This window comes from Littorina saxatilis, linkage group LG5 (genome assembly GCF_037325665.1).
Source record: "Littorina saxatilis isolate snail1 linkage group LG5, US_GU_Lsax_2.0, whole genome shotgun sequence".
NCBI lineage: Eukaryota > Metazoa > Mollusca > Gastropoda > Littorinimorpha > Littorinidae > Littorina > Littorina saxatilis.
In genome coordinates, this window is record NC_090249.1 from 20,543,158 (window position 1) to 20,548,157 (window position 5,000).

The 5,000-nt window shown below is 40.1% G+C and overlaps 1 protein-coding gene across 1 annotated transcript in view; it reads left to right on the forward strand.

Annotated features, from left to right (window-relative positions):
• LOC138967699 (otoferlin-like) overlaps nucleotides 1-5,000 on the forward strand; it is a gene marked incomplete at its 5' end in the record, with an annotated part of 9,380 nt that overhangs the window by 629 nt on the left and 3,751 nt on the right. The window contains 3 exon segments of the mRNA XM_070340352.1: nucleotides 1,050-1,163; nucleotides 4,125-4,273; nucleotides 4,822-4,952. Of these exon segments, the coding sequence (XP_070196453.1) occupies nucleotides 1,050-1,163; nucleotides 4,125-4,273; nucleotides 4,822-4,952 (394 nt within the window).

The following is a 5,000-nucleotide window of genomic DNA, read 5'->3' on the forward strand; positions in this document are numbered from 1 at the left end:
GCAATTTGCTGCATTGGTATATATATATATATATATATATATATATATATATATATATATATATATATATATATATATATAACTGAGGGATATGCACAGCAAAACACGCTGGACGTCAGAACAATGTATATAGCAATAATGCCCTTTAAGTAGGAACAACGATCTCTGATGGTTTTAACTGTCGTGTCTTCAATCTGATATATATAATATTATAGCAGCATTCCCAGCGTCTCTATCTTTTCACGATGCAAATCATTAGTGGAAAATGCTTTTAGCCATTGCTCTTATCCTTTATCTTTTAATGCTCTTATCGACTTCTTAGCAGGTCTTTGGCCGTTTGTGGTATACGCTACCATTATCATCAAAGTAGGATGCTTTACGATCACTGTATTTTTTATGTTATACTGATCCTGGGTAACGAACATTTCTACTTTCTTGTGGATATGACTGATTACTGTCTTCTAAGCGGATCACTCTGTGACTCCGACTGTCGTTCTGTCTGAATCTGTCTGTCTGTCTGTCTGTCTGTCTGTCTGTCCGTCTGGCTGTTTGCCTGTCGGCCTGCCTGCCATATTCTCTCTCTCTCTCTCTCTCTCTCTCTCTCTCTCTTTCTCTCTCTGTCTGTCTGTCTTCTCTCTGTCTGTCTGTATTTGTCTGTGTCTGTCTGTCTGTCTGTCTGTCTGTCTGTTGGTCTGTCTGTCTGTCTACATCTCTCTCTCTCTCTCTCTCTCTCTCTCTCTCTCTCTCTCTCTCTCTCTCTCTATTTATCTGTGTTTGTATGTCTCTCTGTCTGTCTGTCTGTTGGTCTGTCTGTCTGTCCACATCTCTCTCTCCTCTCTCTCTCCTCTCTCTCTCTCTCTCTCTCTCTCTCTCTCTCTCTCTCTCTCTCTCTCTCTCTCTCTTTCTCTATCTCTGTCATAAATCATATATTAAGTAAGTCAAGTTTATCATAATTTAACTACCTTCTTTTTAATTCGATAATTCTGAATAAATGCTCTCTGTATTTTGCTTCATTGATAAGACTGTTCATTCTGTTCTTCCTTGACCAGGCCAAGGTGACCTTTGAGCTGACGTACAACGCGCCCGATGGGTCCGTGGGATCGTGGCAGACCGGTGGCTTCGAGAGACTGGCCAGTGATGACTTCAGACGCCCTCTGACAGACGTGAGCTCATTGTTTGCAATCTTTTAGGGCAGAGATGAAAATACAAATCTGAGTGTTTGGGTGAAGGAGGACTGGCTTGGGATGAGGATGAACATGGGAAACTGTATGGACTGCCTGTTGGGGAGGTGTGTGAGTGTGTGTGTGTGTGTGTGTGTGTGTGTGTGAGTGTGTGTGAGTGCGTGCGTGCGTGAGTGTGTGCGTGTGTGCGTGCGTGCGTGCGTGTGTGCGTGCGTGTGTGCGTGCGTGCGTGCGTGCGTGTGTGTGTGTGTGTGTGCCAGTGTGTGTGTGTGTGTGTGTGTCACAGTGTAGCTGCTTCCTCATCTAGCCCCATGCAATTACGCTCTACATGGCTTATCTCAAGGCCAGACCGCTAGCAGATATGCAGATCAAGAATCAGCCCCACAGATTCGAAACATGACTCCCTCCTGTGGGTTAAGAGAGAGAGAGAGAGGTGTAGAAAGGAAGATTTCCCACGGGCCTACAGTGTTGGGGTTTTGTCTCAATCACCGGCCAATCTTGCCTTTGGTCACAAGCAAGTGAAGGACAGAGTGACTGATTTATTTTACAGCCAGGGATCTATATGGGGCCTCTGTATTTGCTCAAGTTCAAGTTCAAGTTTTATTAGTCCATAACCCATGGGGGCATTTTGAACAATAAATACAATCAATACAATCATGATATATGCTAATATAGTAAAATAAAAAAATAAAAAATTAAAAAAATTATGAAAAACTGTTACAAATTCTATTAATAAAGTCCAAAATATTCTTTAGCAATTTCTTTTTCTTAGTAGCAAACAACTTTTTAAATTTAAGTGCATTAGGTTTTTTCCAATAGTAAGGTGGTAACAACTCAGCTCTTTCTTCTTTGAAAAAATCACAGACAAATAAATAATGGAATTCATCACCTATGTCTTGTGATACACATTTGGTGCAAGTTCTTTCTGACCTCGGGATGTTAAGATATCGTTCTTTCTGTACAGGCAAATTGTTGTTTAATGTTCTAAACTTCATCATTGAAACACATTGCTGATATGGCAGGTGTGTGACATATTCTTCACATGCAAAAATATCTTTAAACATTCGATAGTTCCAAAACATATTTTTTGTTCCAATTTCTGTAAACCATTTATGGATATACTGGTCATACAAGCTTCTTTTTACTTTCCTTTTAAACCATGCGCTTGAGTATTGAACATTTTCTTGAAAAGTCCAAAGGCCAGAGAGACCAATTTCATTTAAGGTTTTTTCAATATAACATAAATAATTAGATTCAATCATCTTGTTGATATACAATTTATAAGTAAAGCAATACACAATACTTGAAAATTTATTTTTATGAATAGGACTAATCAGTTTATACCAATAGCAAAGCATTCTACATTTCATATTAACATCTAGTGGATATCTTCCAAGTTCACCAAATATCATAGCATTTGGAGTTGATTTTTTTAGTTTGAAAACAATTTTATAAAAACGCAATTGAAGTTTAGTAGCAAGTTCACAGGAACCAAAACCGTGCAATCCGTATGAAAAATCGTTCTTCCGACTAACAGACCATGCTTCTGTAATGCATGCTACAGAAGTGCCCCCCTGTTTTTGTTTTGTTTTGTCCAGCATACATCCTTGTCAATGAGAAACTGCCATCATCCAAATTTGACTAAAGGTGTACCCCTAGAGAATGTGAGCTACTTAGTGGATCGTAGTGTTTCGCAAAGAATGCAGATGGCCATTGGGTTACCGGGGTAACTCAATTCTCCATTGTCGAGTAACACTCAGGGTGTGCCGGTGCATACCAAACGGAAACAGCGAATTTTGACTTTTCCCTAAGGTACAGAGACTGTTTTTGTATCTCGATTTTTTCTTCTTCATGAAAAACAGATGACCTATAGGTAAACTGTGTTCTACAAGGACAAACGATACTAGCTATGTCGAAATCTGAATCTTTGTGTTCTGTTTCGTAGTCGTGCCGGACCGCAAGAAAACCCCAAGAATGTAATCTGATGTTGGAGGATGTATGTTGTTAGTCGTATATACCATTTTTTTACCCTTTCTTGTCTGAACATTGGTAATACATGACAGTAAATGAGGATGCTGATCGACCAACCTTGAAGAATCGTTCAGAGAACTGGGATCGTTTATTCTTCCTCCGTTTTTACACCGTGCTATTTATGAACTTGCATGAAGAGAAAACTTAGCTGAACATAAAGAGCTCCGAAGGAGAAATTGATGCTGATTGATCTCTTTCATTCAATCATTTGCCTAACTCGTGAAAGTTTAGAAAAAGTGTGCTAGTGTTTTGCATGAAGCGTACAGTCGTTTTTAAAATGATCTCGGACACCCGAGTTTCGACTGTCAAGTACCCGAATTACTTTGTCCTTGTGGGAGGAGATAAAGCAGTTGAACATAGATAGCTCCATAGGAGAAGATGATGCAAAGCTATTGATTTAAATCCCTCTTCTGTGCTAGTCTGTTGATGAACATGACATTTTTGACATTTTCTGGTCGTGTATTGTCTCGCATTAGCACAAAAAGTGATTTCAACCGTTAAATCTGTATTCTATTGCTTCCAGTCCTCTACGCTCCTATAAAGGGTTCTCCCTCAGCCATGGGTTGAACGTCTTTTAACCTAGAGTTAGCTCTAACAGTAGATGTCCGTGTACTTGCAGGAATTAGAAAGGAATTAGATAAACATAGAGAGCTCCATAGGGAAAATAGATACATATGGTTATTTTGCTTCCACAAAGTGATACTCGTCTTTCTACCGAGATGTCTCTGACAGTAGATCTTCATGTGCTTGCAGGAAGAGAGGAATGAGCTGAACATAGAGAGGGGAAGGAGACACAGAGGGTTCTATTGCTTCAAATCCTTTACGCTCAAACAAAAGGTTCTCCCTCAACCATGAGTTGAGCGTCTTTACACCTAGAGTGATCTCTAATAGTAGGTCTTCATGTGCTTGCAGGAAGAGCGGAATCAGCTGAACATAGAGAGCTCCATAGGAGAAGGAGATACAGAGAGTTCCGTTGCATCCAGTCCTTCTCGCTCCTACAAAGGATCATCTCTCAGTCTGGCATCAAGGGCCTCCAAGGCCTCATCAAGGTCACCAAAACAGTACGTTGTGATGATGATGATGATGATGATGATGATGATGATGATGATGATGATGATGATGATGATGATGATGATGATGATGATGATGATGATGATGGTAACAACGACGGCGATATTGACGACTTTGATGATGACAACGACAAAATTAGGGGTGATGATGACAACATTGTGGCAACTATAATGATGATGCTGGTGCTTTTTATTTTAAATAAAATACTTACTTCTCCATCTCATTTCGACCTTGCATTGATTAGAACTGTACAGATGCTCCTACTTTGTGGGATGTAAAAACAAAAAGGCATAAACTATTGCCGTTCTTTGTGTCTCGAGAAAAGGGGGATGCTGTACAAGTAACACTTAACAAGTATACGTTCATGCGGATGGAACATGTAGTACTCGATTTCTGACGCAAACCTTAGCTGTCCTGAAACGACATGCAGCGGTTAACGGGTTACTCGTTTGTCAGTCAATAAGAATCAACATGCATGTTTTGCTGTCAGCTCTATTTAATAAACTACGATTCTATTTCTTGTGTGTGGTGTCCACAGCCTAAGCAGCAAGTTTACGTCAGTGGTGAAAATGGCGATAGTGACGAAGAAACAACGACCAAGCACAGTAAGCAGCGGAGAGCTGGACTACGACAACAGAACGCTTTGTGGCGAGAACGACTTTGACTCGGGTAAGCTGTTTACATGCTCGATTTCTGAGTTGATGTTGTTCTTTCTAT